The sequence below is a fragment of the Mytilus galloprovincialis genome, chromosome 1 (assembly GCF_965363235.1).
Source record: "Mytilus galloprovincialis chromosome 1, xbMytGall1.hap1.1, whole genome shotgun sequence".
Classification (NCBI taxonomy): Eukaryota; Metazoa; Mollusca; class Bivalvia; order Mytilida; family Mytilidae; genus Mytilus; species Mytilus galloprovincialis.
In genome coordinates, this window is record NC_134838.1 from 80,960,185 (window position 1) to 80,981,697 (window position 21,513).

The following is a 21,513-nucleotide window of genomic DNA, read 5'->3' on the forward strand; positions in this document are numbered from 1 at the left end:
TCACCAACCCAGTAGTCAACACTTCGGTGTTGACATGATTATCAATAATGTGGTCATTTAATATAAATTTCGTGTTTACAAAATTTTGAATTTTTCGAAAAAAATAAAGTTTTTCGTATCCCAAGCATAGATTACCTTAGACGTATTTGGCACAACTTGATCCTAAATGCTCTTCATTTTTGTACTTATTTGGTTTTATAAATATTTTGATATGAGCGTCACTGATGAGTCTTATATAGACGAAATGCGCGTCTGGCGTACTAAATTATAATCCTGGTATCTTTGATAACTATTTGATTCATGACTGACGGAACGAAATCAGTGGAATTTAAAAAAAAACATTTTTATTCAATTGACACTTGTACTTGACCGAAACTTTTACGTGTGTCTTCTGCCAAATATTTAAATATGTAATTATTTATATATTCTAGTATATGGTTTAAGCTTTTGTTGACCAGTTCCCTTTTTATCATTACCTGGATCGCTTTGGTCGACGATAGATTGTGCATTGTTTCCATCGTCTTTTTATTTTATTATGAAGACGTTAATTAACGAAAATACGACACTGTCTGAGTATTTCCTACAGAAGGAACTAAAATAAAAGTTTGTCTTTATTTCATTATCTTGATTATTACCTAGGGTGGCGAGTTAAATTGGGATCCAGAGATACAAGGATATGTACTTGGTGGATTCTACTGGGGATATTTGATAACACAGATGCCAGCAGGATGGGTAGCTACAAGATATGGTGGAAAGATGGTGACTGGTTGGAGCATGTTTATTTCAATGATATTCACATTACTAACTCCATTTGCTGCTAGAACTAGCTTTATATTTGCAATACTTGTTAGGATCGTTATCGGAATGTGTACTGTAAGTAATAAATTGCATAAAATATATATATTTGATGCAGTTTTTGTTTATTGTTTTGAAAAAAAAAAATCATAGTTTTCTGGTTTAATTTTTTTTGGCAATTGTAATGTCAAGGTTTTTTAAAGCTTACTATGCGGTAGGCCGTACAGTGACCGATATTTAATTAGATTTACGTGATGAAGACTTTGACAGTCATTTGTTTTGTCTCAATGATAACTATATCTTCTAAATTTTTACATGCTTCGAAAATAAACTTGAACGTTACTATTTTTAGCTGTATATCATCAATTTGCATGCAATTATACATAAATTCGTTGCCAGAAGTTACTTTAAACTTCACTTAAATCGTTCATAGATGTACAAACTTGTTTTGGAAGTTAACATGTACCAGTACCTTTATAAGACTAAGTATAGACTAAATATATATGTAATAGCACATCCTAAATTTTACGGTTATATTGTTTTAATACGATCCGGGTAAACTCATGTATCCATTAAATAAACTTATTTTCATAGGCTTCCAATTCAACTATGTAATAAGAACAGTTAATATTATTGTTATACTCATATGCACATTAATGGTACTAGAATCTAGCGATACTATTAATGCAGATACCTATGTTTTGGCATGGCCCATTGAATTTTTTATCATATAATATGACCACACAGGAAACCGATTCCAAAATGTTACAAGTAATATGTAATACGGTTATTTTAAAAGATAATCTTAAAATCAACATTGTTAATAGGGAGCAGTGTTTCCAGCAATACATTCTCTCCTGGGTAATTGGGTACCTCCGTCAGAACGAACAAAGTTTACAGCAATGACTTATTCAGGTAAGTAGCTTGGTTGTGTTTAACTTATTGTTTTATAAAGGAAGAATTATTGATGAATAAAACAAATAAATAAATAAATAAAATGATTACATAAATGTATTATTTTGTCGTATCACAGAGAGAAAAAAAATTTTCTTTCCTAGAAATTTTCCTATCCAACCTGCAATATTACTCATGTCATATTATGGGTTCTATTATAACACTTTTATTATACAAACTATTTCAATAAAAGGTCAGCCTATGGCAGAAACAAATATTCTAAAATTTTAAAGAAGCTTTAGGGTGAAGTGTTGTAGATGTCGACCAGATAATCCGTCAAATTTGATGCAATCACCGATTTAGCAAAATTCATAGATAAAAAGCTGGATATTTACAGCCAAATGTGCAATTTAAAACATCTGCAAATAATAAAGGAGTAGGTCCGGTAAGGGTAGATTTTGGCCTCAAATTTCATATTCATTTGATGAAAGATTTAATACACGTTTTAAACACTTAAGTGTCTATTTCAGTCGATTCAATTAGTATTATGTGAAAGATTTGAACTGATTTATATCTATATTTATATTTAAATATTAAGAATGAACACAAATGCGTTCACTTCCATTTTAGACGGAAACCGGCTACAAATTAGCTAAAAGGCTAAAATTGTGATGATATCAGTAATATAGCATGACTTTATGTTGCTAGATCCCGAAAAACGTTCATTGTATTGTCAAAAACGATCCATATTTACGGAGCTCTATTTCCAAGAAATAGCTTCAAGTTTAAGTTTTAACAATTTTGTAAAACTGCTATATTTTAGGGCCAAAAAGGGTTGTTACTGGACCTACTATTTTACTTCCCGCAAAAAAAAAAAAAAAAAAAAAAAAAAAAAAAAAAAAAAAAAACCCACTAAAATCCTAAACTAAAAGAAAATAAAACAGTCAGTTAATCTGTAATAACTTCAACAAATTATACGATGCTTTTATTTCAGAAAACATACTGCATCGAAATACAATATTTTTTTAACAACATTGTGAAGCTAATAATTTCCTTCCAGGTACACAACTTGGCATTGTTGTAACATTTGCACTTGGTTCATTGTTGTGTGCACATGGTTTTGCTGGAGGTTGGCCATCTATATTTTACGTCTGTGGTAGGTGAATTGACAATAAACATTTAACTCGTCAATTTATTTTATATTTATAATTGCGACTTCCATATCAACAGTAAATGGAGTCTTCTGTTCTTGATCTTCGATAAATTGCGTCACTAATTAAGTCGTTCGAATTTTTCCTAAAATGAATATTCTATCTACGTCACAACTTTAACATTTGATTTCCCTTTATCTTCATTATTCATTTGATTTTATTTGACTCTATTGCAACCCCAACATCACAACAGTTATAAGTTTTGGTAGGAATGAAAGAATGACTGTTTTCAATTTTAAACTTCCGCATCTGCTGAAAAAAATCAAATGTTATGTTCATCCTTATGTCTTTTATCTAAGTTGGTTCCAACACATAGACATACATTAATTTGGTTCGTTTTATTTTCATCAAATTTTGTCAATTTTGTTACTTTGACCCTTTGATAGAAATTGGAAAAAAAATTCAAAGAACTTAAACCGCACACTTTAACGGAAAAATTTTGGATATATAGCAGTTTGATAAACACTAATTTTGATGACTTTGAAACTTGGTAATTCTTCATTAATAGAACGCGATTATATCGTTAAGCTGAATTTTCCAGAGTTATCTCCCTGTAATGTTATAGACCGCCTTTATATGTTACAACAACAGTCAACTATTTTCTATCCTTGGCTGTTTTTTACAAAAACTTTCGGAATTTTGGATCCTCCGTGCTCTTTAACTTTGTACTTTATTTGGCCCTTTTCACTTTTTTTATTCGAGCGTCATAGATGAGTGAGATCTTTGTAGGCAATACCAACGTCTAGTTATGATATTTAATCTGGTATTATATTATAAGTCAAAGATATCTGAAATTGGAATAAACAGTTACGAAAAGGATTTGCATTTTACATGTTGTACATAGTTCATACAAATAAGTGTATTAAGTATAAAGAAAATTTGTTATTTTTAAGATACACAAGCTGCTGTCAATATTTTCACAAAAAAAGTTAGTAATTTGAAAAATAATCAAAATCAAAAAGATTATTTCTGGTTTAAAGACCAATGGACCTTCTTTTCAGATTGAAGACCACTTCTTGTTGATGTATTACGAGTTTTTTTTATTTTATATAGATAAGACCGTTGGTTTTCTCGTTTGAATGGTTTTACACTAGTAATTTTTGGGCGCTTTATAGCTTGTTATTCGATGTGAGCTAAGGCTCTGTGTTGAAGGCCATACATTGACCTATAATGGTTTACTTTTTAAAAATTATTATTTGGATGGAGAGTTGTCTCATTGGCACTCACACCACATCTTCCTATATCCAATTAAAAAATATACTTTGTTTTATAGATTTTAAAAGAAAGCAAGAACCAGGCAAACATTGCCAACGAACGTTAATGAAAAATGTTTGGTTACAAAGATCTTTTTAAGAGCCAAAACTCATTTTCGATTTTAATAAGTTGAATGACAAAATTTTAATAAAGTATAACGACAGTGCATACAAAAGGGTTTAATACAACAAATTTAAAATATCTTTCTATGAAAGTTTGAAAGGCCAAATAAGTATGAAAAAATCTTTTATCAGCTGATATTCATTGAAACAATCATTGTTTATAGAAATTTGTTAGAAAACGATGCGTATTGTTTTTAATGGGCGTACTATAAACGAGACATGTTTTTGTTGACTTTTTATATCCCCTCATGTATGAAGAGTCTTCACTTTTTATTCATTACGATAATTTAAACTATTATCTAGTCGTTGTTTAAATGCTTTTAATAAATTGAAGAACATTCTTTTCTTTCACATTAGGCATTTCAAGTTTTATATGGTTCATTTTATGGATGTGGTTTGTTAGTGACACACCAGCCGAGCACAAACGAATTTCAGCAGAGGAAAAAGAATACATAATGGGCTTATTAGCAGACAGTACCCATGACACTAAAATGAAGGTAAAACAAAATAAAACATATCTAATGTAAATAAAAGGCTTCCATATGAGTAAACATCAGACATATTGAAGCTTGTGAAAAAAGTAGAGATAAGATTGAGAACTGTCTGCTTTAAAATATAAAAAAAATTGATTGTGAGACAATTCTCTACTAGTGACAAAATGTCAGAAGAATTTACTAATAAATGTCACAGAACAGTCTTCAACAATAAGCAAAACAATTAAAATCACTAAGGAAAATTCCAAACAGAAAATCCCTAATCAAATGGCAAAATCAAAAGCTCAAACACATCAAACGAATAAATAACAACTGTCATATTCCTGACGTCTTACCTACAGGCATTTTCTTATGTAGAAAATGTTGGATTAACCTCTCACTTGTACGAAAGTTGCATAACATTCTATTAAATTGACAACAATATTGAACAGAATAAACAGACATGATAAATAAAAATTACAAATTAGGGTGCAGTAGTCGACATTGTGTTAAAATCTTAATCACAATAAAAACCCATTATGCATGTTAATTTATTGAAGGTACAATAGTTAGTCAACTAAACGAGAAAAATAATGGTTTAATTTTTATGTACAAAACAATATAAAAATATATATATATATATAACATATAGCAACAAACGACAATCACTGAATTACAGGCTCCTGATTTTGGAAATCACACACAGAATGTCTCGGAGTTAAACATGGCTGCTGCCCTCTATATCCAAATACGCACAATGAGGCGCTGTTAAAAAATGATTTACTAGAAAATTCATATCACACCATATGTCGAAAGAAAAAAAAAAAAAAAAAAAAATACAGATGAAAATTCTTTTTTTGCCTATGTGACAACTATCCAACAAATGAAAACGGTCACAAAACGCCATTCAACAGCAAAAAAAAAAAAAAGAAATATAATCGATCTATGATTTTGTAAGGAAATTTTATGAAAATTAAAAATAAAACCAGCATGCTTTTTAACTTGAAAAACCTTTAGGAAAGACTCAAAGAACGAAATAAAAAAGAGAAAAAACAAGAAACAGATTAAAGACAAATGATATAGGTGCAAAATGAAAAGTGGAAAAAACCTGCATCATTCAAAATAACTTGTAAATAAGACTGAAGATTGATTTTTGACATTTTCTTTTTTTGTAAGGAGCTACATGTACCATGGTTGGCGATTGCAAAGTCAATGCCAAATTATGCCATAGTGGTATCTAATATAACGTGTGATTGGGGTCTTTATACACTGCTAACATACATTCCAACTTACATGAATGATGTTCTTAAACTCGATATCACAACGGTAAGTAACATTAGCGGCTTTCTTTTGTTTTAAAAGCAATTTATTCGCCATGAGGAAAACAAATCCCTTCCCCGGATTTCAAGATTAGAAATTTGGATGTTCAAGACAAATGAATATGCAAACACGTGGAAACAAAATAAGGCGAATAATCCGAAGGATCTGTAGCGAAAGAGCAACGTGCAAAGTGCAAACTACCCTTTGGAGTATCCATATTCCGAGTTTATTATTGTGAAATCATCATGCTAAACAAAGCTGGCAAACGATGAAATACATATAAAAACAATGAAACACAGTTGTATTATCTTATCAAGTATCAATTTCTCCGGCTTTACAAGTATACAATATGGCGAAAATTGTGTCTTTCAGCCCGCGCTTTCCCTTTAATTCCGCTATAAGACGGTTGCATGGGCTGATTGGTTGATCGATAAATGTTGGCGGAATGCTCGTTTTAAAAGTTCCATGCCTATTTAAACTGCTTGACTACTTATCTTGAACGAGAATATATTTACAATGAGTTCAATAGTCAGGTGCTGCAAGAGGTTGGAGTAACTTTATATTTGGTTTGTAAACAGCAGGCAATGATTCTTTTTAATAATGTGTAATCTAATAACAAAACCAAACTAAAGTTTGCAATGTAATAAGGCATTTTATATTCAAACTGACTTACTGTTTACAGAATACAATTCTTTGAGATTGATTGTAATGTATGCATAATGTTTTCAAAAATATAAATCATGTGCTTTTATTATTTTATGTTCTGATTAATTAAGTATACAATTGTCATAGAATTAATTGCATAACAGTGTGGTCGACAGTAAAACGTTTGTAGGTTGTAATTTGTTTGTCAACGGCTATGATTTTATGCTCACCCAGTCTGTCAGAGGCCTTCCAGTGGGGATTGAAATTCACTTGTTACACATTCCGATACATAAAATGAAACTTTCTTTTCACAAAGCTTGAAAGGAATTTGTTTTAAATATTTATTATAATCATCACATACAACCGTGTCATTTATAAGAATAATAATGTTCAGAGATGATATTATTTAATAATAATAAAAAAAAAATAGGTTTATCCATTATAAAAAAAACTATTAAGTTGATGGGGTTAATTCACAAAATATCTCATTGATTAAGAGCACAACTACTTCTACGGTGTGATCATTTAAGAATGGCCTACTATTTATTCAATGCGTATACATGTGGGTTTTGTTTGTGAAGAGTTCTGGATAATTAAAAAATCATTTGATTTCTTTGTTTAATACCATAAAACGATTCATTCTTTCAGATATTTGTCACTTTGCCTTATCTTCAAGTCCAACACAATTTCTCACGTTTCTTACAAAACTTATATTCTTGTGATGTATTTTTTTGTTGAAAAAAAAATGTATAGATATAGATAGATATAGGAAGATGTGGTATGAGTGCCAATGAGACAACTCTCCTCCCAAGTAATAATTCATAAAAGTAAACCATTATAGGTTAAGGTACGACCTGCAACACGGAGCCTTGGCTCACACCGAACAGCAAGTTATAGAGGGCCCCAAAACTACTAGTGTAAAACCATTCAAACGGGAAAACCAACGAGAAACGAAAAACACATATGAACTACATAAACAGACGACATCATGCATTGTAACTTTTAAAGCCAATTAAGTAAAAAAAATAATCTGAAAGAACGTGCGATATCATATTAGGGAAATTGATGGTCAAACCATAACAAAAAATCAGGTAAAGAATTTTAAGTATTCAACCTTTATAGGTTGCTGTTCGGTGTGAGCCAAGACTCCGTGTTGAAGGCCATTTTTATTTATTTTCAAATTACAAAGGTTATTCCTGATTAGTATTTTTAATTATTTTATTTAGGCGTTTAGAACCTTTGGTGACCTCACAGTTTAAATTTCTATGATAAGTACGTCGTGAGCAGTGGGCATTACAGACGAACGTTCACCTAATTTCCCCCTGTCAATGAATGGCCATAGCTACACTGTTATGAATTTCATTCTATTAACAAACTAAAGCCTCGGTCACACCTTACCGGATAGCTCGAACGGACGCGGAATTTTGAAGAACAAACCAAAACCAGTTACACAGAAACATTTTGAATATTTATGCGATTTACATGTATTATTTTTGACTCCTTTAATTTTTCCGTATATCTTGTTCATCATTTTTATCCGGTACGCTTCCGTTAGGTGTCCGTTTTATGCGGTACTCGTCCGTTGGATGTAATTTCGACATCCGTTCTGTACGGAACGTGTCCGTTTCTCGTACGTTGCATATCCGGTGTGTATCCGTTATGCATTTGTTACACGTCCGTTTTATTCGGTCAGTACATCAACGGACTCCCCCAACGCATAACAATTTTGTCAACAGACAACTTTTATTTTCATCTGTTAGGCGTCCGTTCTTGCTATCAGGTAAGGTGTGACCGAGGCTTAAAGTACTGATTCAAAATTAACTTTCAGAATGGACTCTTTTCATCATTACCATATATTGTTTTCTGGGCAACTGTATTTTGTGGAGGCTGGCTTGCTGACTTTTTCCGGAACAGAAAATTGATGTCGACTACTAATACCCGTAAAGTATTTGACACTATTGGTAAGACGAATTAAACTGCTCACCTTTTATCAAAGTAGTATTCTGAAATTTCATAATAGTAATATTTGAAACATGTTTGTCACATGTATGTTTATAAAACTGATTTGTTCTATATGCAATCAAAACTCATGATGGAAATCGGTATGTTCCAAATCTTTGTTTAAACCATCCCCCTCTCAACTGGATAGAAAATAATCCATTAGAAATAAAATAATACTTTCCACCTAGTTTTACTTCATTAATCAAATGTGTATGATATGATTTATTTCAGCAAAATTAGTTCCTGCTTCAATGTTAGTTGGTTTAGGCTATGTCGACTGTTCCCAAACAGCCTTAGCCATTGTATTGGTAATACTTGCTGTAAGTTCGGCAGGATTTCAGTACAGTGGATGGGTTGTTAATCATATTGATATAGCACCTAGCTATGCAGGTATCTTACTTGGAATATCGAATTCACTGGCGTCTACGACAGGAATTATATCCCCAATTATAGTCGGTGCAATTACAGAAAAGGTAAGGTTTTGAAAACAAAATTGTGCGTATTTGTATTATAATCATGTGTTGTTATTTGTCAATGAAGTGATTTTTTGGCATATCAATCAGAGAAAAGTGATATGCACCATTTAGGCAGCAACCAACGAATAAAATTGAAAAAAAATCTGTTAACTGACAGTCAGATTTAGCTATAGCATAAACTAATTCAATGTCATTGCTTACATCAACAGATCATGTATGAGATGAACGGGGTTAAATACTGCAATAAACGCTGTCAAAACAACATTCTTCGAAATGGTATGTTCGTCTCACACTGCAGCTGTGGTCGTATATTTTTTTATATATGAAAAGTTCCTCTGAACATTAAAATTATAAGAAAACTTTTAATTCACGACACACTCAGCACCTCAACATGAATAAACGTAGCAGACTTGATTCCAATTAGCTTATTTGGTAGATAAATGATATGATACGCTACATTAGTAAAACGTTTGAAATCTCAAAATATGCAATTGTGTCAAAGACAAAGTAATATATCAATAATGTGAATATCGTATTTCTGTTGCTTTATTTTGGTGTGTTTGTTTATGATGTAACGTTTCGTTATGCTTTCTGCATTTTGACATATTCATTTTCTTAGAAAACGACACCGGAAAAATCGAGTTTATAATACAGTCATTTCCCAAACAGGATTTTCAGTAAGGATTGTCGTATTGGTAAAATAAAAACAAAACTTTGTAGTCGTTTCTTCAACGTTTGCACTGGTTTATTATATACTAAACTTATTGAAATACCTATTCGTTATTACAGGCACAAACTCGAGCCCAGTGGCAGATAGTTTTCTACATTGCAGCAGGTATTTATCTATTTGGTGCAATATTTTACATTATATTTGCAAGTGGTGAATTACAACCATGGGCACAAGAACCTGTTACAATAAAAATTCCATTGGAAGAGCAAAAGGCTTGTAATCCTCTGGACACTGACGATGATATGTGATTTGGAATACATTGTTATTGATGAATATGGCTAGAGGAATATACAAATCAGCGTTTTCTGTGATATCATATATTTTGATTCAATGCCGAGTTATAAAATGACTTTGTTTTATGATTTTATAATAAGCTTTAAAGATTTGATGTCACGTGTTTGTATTATGCAGTTGTTGTAAGTCTTTCACGACAACTTTGTAAACCAATATTTATGAACGTACACTATATGATGCCTGTTGTTTTGGTGAGTCAGATTTGTTTGTTTAATATATTGTCATTATATTTCTGTTTTCTGTTATTAACACCCAGTCTTTGATAGAACCATGCAAAATGCATATAAGTGGGTCCACATGACATGTCAACCAAATGAAATGAAAGTTTGCACACATGTTATGATAGTCAAGAGAAAAAAATTCTAACTGTGAAATTTTATTTTCAGCTATTTTTAGATTTTACAGCGCCATCTACTGGAAATGCGTAATTTTCCAAAAAAATCTACAAAAATATCACAATTTTGTTACTCTGAATATGCTAGATAAGGTTATGTTTAACTGGTATTTGAATTGATTTTTATAACAAGCATTATTCGTACTTTGAAACTTGACAAAATGTTAAAGCTTGAGTATTGCTAAATTTTGAGGCTGACCGGTCCAAAAAGGGCATTTTGGGCATATTTTGGATACTTGGTAAAAAGATCATCAAAAGGACATGAAATCTCATAAAGTATTTTGAATTTTTTAATGTTTTAAATATTTATATAAAGGTGTACATGTGTACTACAAGTTTTATGAACTTTGAGCTGGGGTCTTTTACACCGTTACCATGGCAACTGAATAAAAATGGGTTATTTTCATATATTTTCCACAATAATCTGTGTATTTAATCATGAAAACTTATTTATCTTTTGACACTATCTCATGATATTTGGCATGAAGGTGTACTACAATAAGACAGTATGTCTCATAAAATGAAAACTGCCAGTTGATCTTGACCTTTGACCTCAAGGTCAAATTATTTGATTTTTTACCCCCATTTTTTTTTTACTAGAGCACACCTTTGTCTCTTCCTTGAAGATTTTTTTAATACTTGACAAACAATGTCAGCACCTACATATTATGTGTTGTGTACCATGGATAATGACCTTGATATTTGACCTTCAAGGTCAAATAAAAGGTCAAGGTCAACTAGGTAATTCTATATGTCAGCCTAAAACACAACATTCTGTCATGACATGTCAATATGAAAGAGAAGTGTACTGATTGCTTATGAGACATCACAATTAAAATGAAGTGGTAGTAAGCAATTTTATTTTATAGGCCACAGAACGGGCAAGACCTTTGCAGTACAGTTAAGGCTTTTTCCCTGTGGTCATGTTCCGCTCCCTCATATAATGATGTTACTGTTTAGACTTATCTTTTAAAAAAGTTCAGAACCCAATCCGTAACCCATATTTAATCTTAATTGCCTTTCTAGTTCATCATTGGGGTCATGCCCTGCCCCTACATACAATTGATGGTTAAATAGCTTGAAATATGTTCATATTCCTACCTTAAATCATATATATTTTTTCAATCACACCTTAGAGTACAACAATGATGTTTTTGCTGGAGTTCGCTCCCCTTATAAACACTGTTCAGATACCCACCTATAAACTATATACTTAATAATTTTATATCATGACTATCCCAACTAAGTGTACCATATATTATGTTACTCATGTACTAACCCCTTTGACTCATAAATTTAAAAATTTATTGGAAACAGTGCATAATTCCACTCACGCACCATATTTTTTATTTACAATTGCAGTCTTTTTTTGACAAGAGTGACTTCTACAGGGAAGACATAAGTTTTGATTCACTAAAACAGTTCTAACCAGTAATAGTTAAATTTTCAAAAAAATTGTAGAATTTTAGCTTAATGCAGAAACTTAAAATACTGCAAATCAAAACTTAACGCTTGTAATAATATTATATTTGCTTATTCATGGTGACCGTAAAAAATGTGATATTAATGGAAGCAAATTTAAATTACACTGAAACAGAATATTGTACAAAAATGAAAATGCAACTTTTGTTATATAACAGCCTATGTCATATAGAGCTAACTACATCGTGTCGGGTTTCCCAGTTTGTTGCAGATCGTGTAGCGATCAATGGGTGTACAATTTTTTGGCTGGTTAACTTCTGAGATGAAATGTTGTATCCTTAACATATACCCAATATCTATTCTTGTTGTCCCCCTCAGCATCACATTGCAGCTGGGGATATATAAATGCTGTTCGTTTTTCTATCCGAGCATCGGTTCGTATTGTAAAGTATCTAGTATAATTAATCGTTATCTAATCTTAATTATGAAATTGCTTTCTGAAGATAAATGGTCAAGGCTGAAGATGAGCCCAGTTCAAACAATTAGAAGTTGGGGGAACATTGAACATCGGTTGCTTTATTCATATTGCAATTATTTTTGAATTTATAGAAGGTCTCTTTAGTCAGTTTGTTAGATTTCCCAAATAATAACTAAGAAAACAATGAAGATTTAATAACTAATGGCTGTTATTTGAAAGGCCCAAGAAATGTAAAATTTCTTCAAAAAATTAAAAAGAACCTATTATAATACATTGTTCCACAATATACTTTTATATTGTATGCTTTTTAAACGACTGCAAAAAAAAAAAAAAAAAAACTCATTTGGTTTAAGTGAATGGATCTCTATAATTTAAAAAAAAAGGTTCAATACCACAAAAGGACGGTTTGGATCGATTTTAGGGATGATTGTCCCAACCGTTTAGGAATAAGGCCGACAAAGGGGACAAAAATAAGCATTTTTCTAGTTTCAGGATAATAACTTGTGCATTAGTATTTTTTTTTGGCTCTGAAATTGTATCACAATGTTTAATATTACAAGTAGAAGGTTGGGAGTCATTTTAGGGGTTATGGGGCCAACAGTTTAGGAATAAAGGGCCAAAAAGGGACCAAAAACTAGCATTTTTATAGTTTCCAGACAATAACTTGTGTGTTAGTGTATGGATCTCTCTGACATTGAACCACAAGGTTCCGTATAACATAAGGAAGTATAGGATGGAATTTGGGGTTAATAAATCAAATATGGAGGGATTAGGGGTCAAAAAGGGCCAAAACAAGCATTTTTCAGGTTTCAAGACAATAACTTGTGTTAAAGTGTATGGATCTCTCTGGAAAATAAGGTAAAAAAAGGGGGGTGGTGTTTTCCAATTCATTAAAGGGATTCATATTTTTCCCAAATTTTCCAAATTTTGAATTCAATTGCAGAGTATTGCACAATAGAATTGTTAGATCTTTGAACACATTTATTTTATGTCAGAATTATATATATTATGTCAAATATTTGATTTCAATCCAAATTCAGACAGTATCAAGCATGAGTATTGTGTCCAAAATGCACGAACTGTTCAATGTTCGACATCTCCGGTTGTATCAGGCTGCGCTCAGCGAAGCATTTTATAAAAGCAAGGTGGAAAAAAACAGAAAAATACCTCGTTATGAAGGCTGTGATTGTTCGTGTCAGTGTAAAAGTGTAATTTTGACATAAAATATATAAAGTATTTCTAAAGTTTGCTTCAGACATTATCTCTTAACCATACCAAAAAAAAAAAAAAAAAAAAATAACAAGCTCTGTCCAAATTTCCTAAAATCTAAGTTTTGATAAAGTTGTTGGTGTTAAAAAAAAGAACTAAATATTAACGCCGCTGCAACCAACAAAAGAATATAGGATCGCTATATATCACTTTTGCAACATGAATAGTGCAGTATCGATATAAATTATCAGCATGACAAGATGTTACAACAATGCAATGGCTAAACTTGCCAGTTTACGTCCTATTGGTGTTATTGTCCTTCATTGGCGATTTTAAACATTTATTTGCGTGTTTGCGTATTATTTTGAAGTGGGATAAACTGTAATAGTTTAATATATAGGTGTATAGAAACTATAGGGGCAAAAAACAAAGGACTACAAAAAGATCTGCATGGCTCAAATTGTCAGACGACTTATAGCTTTATAATGACGATTTTTCACCTTTTTTTTAAATTTTTGCCTAGTATCTTGAAAACTTCAATCTAAAGATGTAAACTTTAAAAAGCAAGAAAAAAATGTTTTATAATTATTTGATAAAAAGAAACATTTAAATACATTAGATTGTTTTATAATGATGAGTTAACTCTAGTAAAATATGACAGCACACGTTAGTTTAGAAGTCTGTTTTTATAATTTAGGATTTCTTTGTATTATCCAATAAGCTATTTGCCAATTCCCGTAGTTGACCCTGTAATTCGAGATTCCTCTTTCAGTTGTCTCCCTTATAAGGGACATTAATTTTCATTGATAATGGAGAGCTAGAAGAACGAGCAAATTTACCTATGCGTAATGTGAGTTATATTTAAGGCTTTCAAATCTTTTAATTACATTAATTTGTTGTTAATCTAAATACTTTTGACATCAGAAATTATTTTTCATGAAAAATTAGTTAAACCGCCAATAACTCACTTTCAATTCATCATATTTTGCATTGGCAAAAGCCAATTTTGTCTGGTATGGAACCAGTCTACGATTGACAAAGGGAAGTTATTTGTTTAAAAAGTGTGTAATAACGAAGTCAAATCGGTAATTGGCAAATGGACTATTGGTCATATAAAAATCAATGTTAATTTGACTGTATTTTTTTTTAGGTATTTACAACTTGTTAAATTATTTCTCTTTTCTTTTAAAACTATTCTTTGAAACTATATGGATATACAGATTGTTATTCTATAAATGTTTGTTATCAATTAACAACTGCAAATTTTTACATTTTTCAACCGAATAGTTCAAGAAATCCTGATTGTTTTAGTCTAAACATTCTCTTTATACACCTTTGTAGGCTTTGTTTTATATTTATCTTTATGAAAAGAAAGGAAGTATTGAAAGGCTTAAGATTTATCAAGAGCAGAACACTAAATTATTTTTGAAAATGTATTTTTCTCAGAATTACCTCCCTTTGTGTAAAAGATAATCAATATTAATGGCATTATTTATTTTTATTGTATTGTCTTCATTGTAAGTTTAACATTGTTAGGTATAATAGTGGTTAAGAAAAAAGATACATTCACAAAATTGTCAACAGATTGATATATCAATTTCATTGATTTCAGAGAAAAGCAAATTTGAATATTACATGTATTCAAGGAGAATTTTAGAAAGTACTAAAACAAGAGCCCAACCATTGTATATGCTTAAATGCGTTCATAACTATGTCTCTTAATATAACCAAAATAGATATATACTTTTATGTTTAATGTACCGAGAATTGGTAAGTTTGAAAAAAGTTATTTTAAGTTTTTTAAAAATCATTTTTACTAGATTATCTCCCTTTGTACCATATAAATTCAATATATATGGTACCATAAATTGTAATTGAACTATGGTCATTGTTACTTTGAATTAATTTGTCAATTATTGTACTGCTTTTGAAAAAGAAACACTTACATTCTCAAAATTATCCACAAAATACTAGTTTAAATTCATTGATTTATAGAGAGAAATGTAAATTTAGACATTTTTTGAGAAGAATTCTACAATGTACTTGAAAGAGACCCCAGCAAGTGTATTAGTTAAAATGCATAATTAAGTATTCCAATTGATAAAACAAAGTGAGTTATCTTAATATTTTTAATGGACCAAAGGCTAGATAGCTTTTAAAGTATGTACTTTTTATGATTTTCTGAAAATATTTTTTAATGGATTATCTCCCTTGTAATAAATAATCCACAAACTGAATCTTGAAAAATGTATGTACTAATGAGTTTCTAAAACTTTAACACTTGATTATTCAATAAATCATCATTCTCCATCTCGTTATTTTTCGCATTTATAAGTTTCAGGGTGTTGACAATTTCATAGAAAAATACTGCCTCAAACATGGGAAAACTGGTTCCCGGTACATTACAGAATCTCCAAGCTGAAAGACATGGGAACCAGATGAAATATTTTTAATATGAACTTCTTTCATAATGATGTTTAAGCACACAAAGTTTCATTCGAATCTGATGACCCCCCTTGTGGACTGTTTTGCATTGTTTTATGGGAGACTGGGTGTTAAATTGATTGATCATAAATTTATCGCTGATACATGTATTCTTTGAAATGTTTCTCGACTCTATGAATGGTAAAGAAAGCCTTACCATGTCATGAATATGTATGTATGCATTCGTTTGATGTGCTTTTTAGAATTTCAAAAGCAAAATTGCATTTATTGATGTTTCATTGTAAAGTAAATTGTAAAGTACAACGGCCACAAAGAAAAGTGAACAAAGTCAGGAATTTAAACAATCGTTTAAGCATTTAAATTTACTGTAAATTTCGATAATCCTTCCGGAATATATAGATTGCTGCTTTCATATTTTTTGTCGACCGAATGTGCAAGATATACGTTGGTAGTCCTTGAAGTTAAACACCTCTAGAGAAGTTTTTTTTATATTGTTCTCTTGGTATTTTATGTCTTCATTTCAGATATGATGGTGAATTAAGATAATTTCTTTAAGTGCATGGCGGAGCTCGAGAACCTCAGGGAAAATATCCATGATTATTTTTATTTAGGTGTTGCTTTTAAACTCTGAAGTTTTATATGTATTTCGGCTATATTTTTCCTTCTTATAAATAACGGCAACAGTAGTATTTCGATATTTAAAGGTCATAAATTGATTTAGAGATTAAATCAGGGTTATAAACTAAAATCGAGGGAAACACATCAACATTAAGAAGAAAAACAGAAACACTGAAGTGAAAAAACAACAACATATAACTCATATGCACACACATATTGTATTGACAAAATACTCTTAACATGAACACTTTACATTCCTAGTATCGCGAGCATACCTTATGATATACAAGCAAAATGTAATTAATAGGATTCATTGGATATTGTGTCATTCTTACTGTTTGTCTAAACGGCCAGGTAACATGTTCGAAGCTTGTGTTTAACCATTATATATCTGAATCGTCGTTAACATGCAAGCTTACTACGTCTATGTAAAAGGTATATAATGCAAGAAGTTTCGCTTTTCCTAGGACTCGTCGTAGTAGTTTAACAAACACAGCTCTATTTTGGTCATCATTTGCCTTTCTCATTATTTCCATTCGGGCAATGCAAGTTTTAAAGTTTTTTAATAATCTGCTATTCCCATGGAAACTTCATTTTACTTTGCCCCATTTAATTTATCAAAGTTGCCTAGTTTTCAGTAACCCAATCACTACGTCTAACGTAGCTATTGCACTACCAAATCCAACTCGCCCCTTGTTTACGCAGAATGATTTACGTCAAAATGTATCTTTGTACACTTCGCTCTTGTGTATATATTCATTTTGGTATTTATGACTGAATGAATAATTGTCGAACTTAAAGATGATGTTATCATTTAGCTTATATACCTTTATAGGTAATGCTACTTCGATTCTTGCATATAAAAAGATCAGAACAGAATAACAAATGATCCAGCAACCAGGTACATTAATACAAACAAACATTCATTATCATTTTAGCTTTATAGAAGTAGCACATGAAATTTTCTTTAAACATTATCGCTGATACCTATATATATAACCAAAATCTAAAATTGAATTCATTGTTTTGAATGGCAATTAATTAATATTTTTTTTAGAAACAGCCAGACTTAAAGCTTTTACAACCGCCCAAAAATACAGCAAACATCTGAATATCTTGACATATTTTTTTTTTATAGAAAATACATCAACAGGTAAAAAGAAGTGATAAAATACAAAAAGTAAAAAGCAAACTATCTACGGGAAACTTTAAGCTTTCAGTTTTCCAATTGCGTTTGTTCACATGTTTAAATGAATGGACTTCGTTTGCAGTTGATGAGAATCCCTCATTTTTAAAAAAAAATCTTGCTTTGTATATATTTGAATTGGATTTAAATATTTAAGGCCTTTATTAATAATCAAAATTAAGAAAGTCAGCTAGATTTACTGTTCATAAAGAAAAGTTTTATTTACAGGTATCTTGCCAATGAAATTATTGAATACCTTTATTTTACAGAATACATCTACTCCCTTACATATTTACTTACTCACATACAATCGATTCTGACGTACGGAATCATAAGTACTTTAACTTTGATGAGTTTTTTATTGTAATATATTTTATATCAGCAAGTGTGAATACATATTTTGCGGAACTGCAAATAATAATAACGCAAAGGGTTTGTTTTAAACTAAAAAAATTGTAAAAATATAATAAATTGTCAATGAACTTTTCTGATTTTATGTCTTGTAAGAATACGTATAATTGTCAACAAATAGAAAAGGTAAAGGATTTACGTAAAAGGTATGTAAATATCCTAAACTGCAAATATATTCTATTTATTCAAGGTTATAAAGTTTGATAATTAAAAAAAAAATCAAAAATGTGTATGACCTTCTTCTTTTTATATAACATTCTAAGGAGATGCAATAGGTTACTGTTGATTCCAAAATATTCATGAATTGATGAAATATTGGTATTCGTGTCTCTTATATTTCGATTTTAAAACAAATTAAAATATGAAATATACAAGGTTCGCATAGGCAAAAGTTGACCTTCAATTTCAACTTTATCATAAAATTTAGAAATGGCCATAAATGGTTCTCAAATGGATATCTTTCAAAATCTTAGTTCTTTGGTAAATTTAATGTTTCACTTTTGGCTTTAAAATCAGCACATGTTAGATATGTTGTCAAAATACGATGATTTTGTGATTTTGTCGCACCTAAAAGTTTGAGCAACCCACTGGCGGCTACCAAAATGTCCTGTAACCAAAAGTTCACAAGTCATGCTGTTGAATTTCAAGAAACAAAAATAGTGTGGATCGTGGGTGTCCGTCAAAGTTGAATAAGATAAAAATTGTTTAGAATTATTGAAAATGTTTCCAAAACAGATGTTACAACAATGTAATGCATATTTAAGAATTCAATATTTCTAACTTTTAAATAAAGGCAACAGTAGTATACCGCTGTTCAAAACTCGTAAATCCATGGACAAAAAACAAAATCGGGGTACCAAACTACAACTGAGGGAAACACATTAAATATAAAAGGAGAACAACGACACAACATAAAAAATGTGACACACACAGAAACGGACTAAGCATTAGACACAAAATCCGATGAAAATAACAAATATAACATCAAAACCAAATACACGAATTAGGGATAGAAAATTACCGTGACACGTCTCATAGTAATGTGAATTCACACTCAAACACAAGAGAAAACAAACGACACATCGAAAACACAACGTTAAAATGTAACACAAACAGAAACGAACTATAATATAACATTGGCCATATTCCTGACTTGATACAGGACATTTTTTAAGAAAAACAATGGTGGTTTGAACCTGGTTCTGTGGCATCAAGTCTCGCACTTTTTAGCTATTTTGCTATTAAAGTAATATCTATTTTACAAGAAACTATGTAGTATAATGGGCTGTTTAAAAAGCCTTAAAATCTTAGGGCCAATATCAACCATTTCAGAACTTACTCCTTCGATTTTCGTTGAAAACTAAAATTAGCGGCCTACTTCCTTATACAAAAAATTACACAGGTCTTTGGTTAAATATTAATTAGTATTTGAAAATATAAACACCAAATTATAGGTAATTTCAAATTCCTGGGATTCGTATTTACCAAGGTATCAAGATCAGACACGTTTCATATCATAACTTCAGTACAAATGTAGTGCAACAGGTGTATATAAATAAAACAATCGATGTAAAAAAAAAATCAATCTAAATTTACATCAGTCTGACAAGGAAGACCACAAATGCGTCATATATATTTAAAAAAGACATGATCAACTAAAAAAATTCAAGATTAACTTGATAGATTGTAATACGTATATGAAATGAGCATTATATACTTCATCAAATTTTTATATTCATATTCCAAACCTTTTTTCAGGTAGTTGTCGGCATGTTTGTCAATAAATGAACTCATCATAGATACCAGGATTGAAATTTTATATTTACGCCAGACGCGCGTTTCGTCAACAAAAGACTCATCAGTGACGCTCGAATAAAAAAATGTTAAAATGCAAAATAAAGTTCGAAGTTGAAGAGCATTGAGGACCAAAAATTCCTAAAGGTTTGCCAAATACAGCTTTGGTAATCTATTCCTGATGTTGAAAAGCCTTGGTATTTCAAAAATTCAAATTTTTGTTAACAGTTGATATATAATTATGAACATATCAATGCTATTTCAAGTCAACACTTCCTACTGGGCTGTTTTTTTTTTTTATTTCATCGTCCTTGATAAAAAGTTACTTATATCAATTTGAGATCAATTGAAATCCATACAGATTAAATCAGGTGCAAATGCATATGATTTTCAATATAAAACAAATAATCAATTTCAAATCACATTACTTATCTGGATTAATACTTGCAAACAATGGAAAATGACATTGGGTTTGGTTTGCAAATAATTTGGACAATATATTTATGCATAAGACCACATTTTAATTTTAATTTCGAATATAATTTGAAAAATTTTGGCACCACTCTCCAGGAGTCTGATTTACAAAGTCTTTTTTTAATTCCGTGTTTGAATTTGCTTTCACCTTTTTATTTCGATTGTAACTGATTATTCTTATATATAGGAAATGAGCGACACCCGTTACAAAGTGCAAGTCTAGTATATTATATAAGTTTTAAAACACTTGAGTTGGTGACACTGCTGGTGTACGTTTTATACCAATTGTTTTCACCAGCCCAATAAGTAGTACTTTGTGTTGACAAAACATACGATTGGTTCGGCTATTTTACAGTAAAATATATATGTTGCAGATTTTTATACTAATCGAAACACTAAGTTGTTTTACGACAAATTATGGATGACTATAGCCAGTTTTGACTTGAAATGATCTTCGGTTTCATCTAAAAAAAGAAGATGTGGTATGATTGACAATTAGACAACTCTCCACAAGAGACTAAAATGACAGAAATTATCAACTATAGGTCACCGTACGGTTTGGTTTGGTTTGCTTGAATTCGAGCACCATTGATAAACCTTGTGCAGACGAAACGTGCGTACGGCTTAAGAATATGTTAGACTGATTAATTTGATAAGATATATTTTAGAACTCAGGTTGTGTTCATCGCTATTTTTTTTATTTTAGTGTACGTAGAAAAATTATTATTACGATATAAACGATCTATAGTAGACTTTTTTCAAGTTTTATTTGCTTTGTAAGATTATAAGGACGTTCGTGTTTGTAATAAATGAAGTAATGAATATAAGTCACTTTTGTAAAATATTGTAGAATTGTGTAAACGGTCT

At 30.7% G+C, this 21,513-nt stretch overlaps 1 protein-coding gene across 1 annotated transcript in view; it reads left to right on the forward strand.

Annotated features, from left to right (window-relative positions):
• The window catches only part of LOC143085552 (sialin-like), a 44,345-nt gene extending 28,319 nt beyond the window's left edge, over positions 1 to 16,026 (forward strand). The window contains exons 4-11 of the mRNA XM_076261983.1: positions 640 to 873; positions 1,623 to 1,710; positions 2,750 to 2,845; positions 4,634 to 4,773; positions 5,926 to 6,075; positions 8,543 to 8,675; positions 8,947 to 9,188; positions 9,981 to 16,026. Coding sequence (XP_076118098.1) covers positions 640 to 873; positions 1,623 to 1,710; positions 2,750 to 2,845; positions 4,634 to 4,773; positions 5,926 to 6,075; positions 8,543 to 8,675; positions 8,947 to 9,188; positions 9,981 to 10,169 — 1,272 coding nt within the window. The 3' untranslated portion in view covers positions 10,170 to 16,026. The remainder of the gene's footprint in view (positions 1 to 639; positions 874 to 1,622; positions 1,711 to 2,749; positions 2,846 to 4,633; positions 4,774 to 5,925; positions 6,076 to 8,542; positions 8,676 to 8,946; positions 9,189 to 9,980) is intronic.
• Positions 16,027 to 21,513: the final 5,487 nt, after the last annotated feature.